We start from the raw sequence: 1,471 nt of genomic DNA on the forward strand, positions 1-1,471 counted from the left end.
GCTTTGGTAAAGAAAGAAGGTCTGCAGATCTCTGTGATTTTTTTCTTAATATCAAAGTCTTCATTAATAATTGTTCTAGTTCTGAGGTAGTGCCTCTGGCTCAGTGGGTAGGGTGCCGGCCCCATATACTAAGGGTGACTGGTTCAAACCTGGCCCCAGACAAACTGCAACAAAAAAAATAGCCAGGCATTGTGTCGGGCACCTGTAGTCCCAGCTACTCTGGAGGCTGAGGCAAGAGAATCGCCTAAGCCCGGGAGTTGGAGGTTGCTGTGAGCTGTGATGTCATAGCACTCTACTGAGGGTGATAAAGTGAGACTCTGTCTCTAAAATAATAATAATAATAATAATAATAATAATAATTGTTCTAGTCCATCCAGTTGCTGAAGGCCAGGTATTACAAATATAGTGGTTTATCGGGGCCCAGATACTGTGCTTGAAGTAGTAGGTGCACCAAAATGTCCCGTGGTTCTAGCACCGGTTTTGACAGCCACATTACCATTTTTTCACCTGAAGGTTGGCTCTACCAAGTAGAATATACCTTTAAAGCTATTAACCAAGGTTGCCTTACATCAGTGGCTGTCAGAGGGAAAGATTGTGCCATAATTGTCACACAGAAGAAAGTACCTGATAAATTATTGGATTCCAGCACAGTGACTCACTTATTTAAGATAACCAAAAACATTGGCAGTGTGATGACAGGAATGACAGCTGATAGCAGATGCCAGGTACAGAGGGCGCACTATGAGGCAGCTAATTGGAAATACAAGTATGGCTATGAGATTCCCGTGGGCATGCTGTGTAAAAGAATTGCTGACATTTCTCAGGTCTACACACAGAATGCTGAAATGAGGCCTCTTGGTTGTTGTGTGATTTTAATTGGTATAGATGAAGAACAAGGCCCTCAGGTGTACAAGTGTGATCCTGCAGGTTACTACTGTGGGTTTAAAGCCACTGCAGCAGGAGTTAAACAAACTGAGTCAACCAGCTTTCTTGAAAAAAAGTGAAGAAGAAATTTGATTGGACTTTTGAACAGATAGTGGAAACTGCGATTACATGCCTATCTACTGTTCTGTCAATTGATTCCAAACCTTCAGAAATAGAAGTTGGAGTAGTTACAGTTGAAAATCTTAAATTCAGGATTCTTACAGAAGCAGAGATTGATGCTCACCTCGTTGCTCTAGCAGAGAGACATCAAGCAATATTAGTTTACCAAATCTGTGATGTCACCTGTCTGCATGTTTGGAACCCACAGACCAACATTGTGGAGGCCATTGGACTGAGAAAGGAACTTCTCCTACTCCTCCTCCTGCTATGAAGTGGTTAGGGGTCTGGATAAATAAAAGCAATCCTTTTGGAAAAAAAATATATATAGTGGTTTATCAAAGTCTATGTGGATGGAGAGAGATCTGATTAAGGGGTTATCTGAGCTTGATGTCCCAAACTCACTGTTCCCATAGCCTGAGTCTTTCTA

General features: G+C 41.9%; 1 protein-coding gene across 1 annotated transcript; it reads left to right on the forward strand.

The window, feature by feature from the left end:
* The first annotated feature begins 455 nt into the window (after window positions 1-455).
* Window positions 456-1,004, forward strand: LOC128577819 (proteasome subunit alpha type-6-like). Its single transcript, XM_053580167.1, has one exon. It carries the CDS (start codon window positions 456-458, stop codon window positions 1,002-1,004), a length of 549 nt encoding a protein of 182 aa, XP_053436142.1.
* Window positions 1,005-1,471: the final 467 nt, after the last annotated feature.

The sequence above is a fragment of the Nycticebus coucang genome, chromosome X (assembly GCF_027406575.1).
Source record: "Nycticebus coucang isolate mNycCou1 chromosome X, mNycCou1.pri, whole genome shotgun sequence".
In the NCBI taxonomy this organism is placed as follows: Eukaryota; Metazoa; Chordata; class Mammalia; order Primates; family Lorisidae; genus Nycticebus; species Nycticebus coucang.

Excerpts from the sequence above, each read along its gene's own strand:
- LOC128577819 (XM_053580167.1), top strand. The coding sequence starts at position 456 with ATGTCCCGTGGTTCTAGCACCGGTTTTGACAGCCACATTACCATTTTT.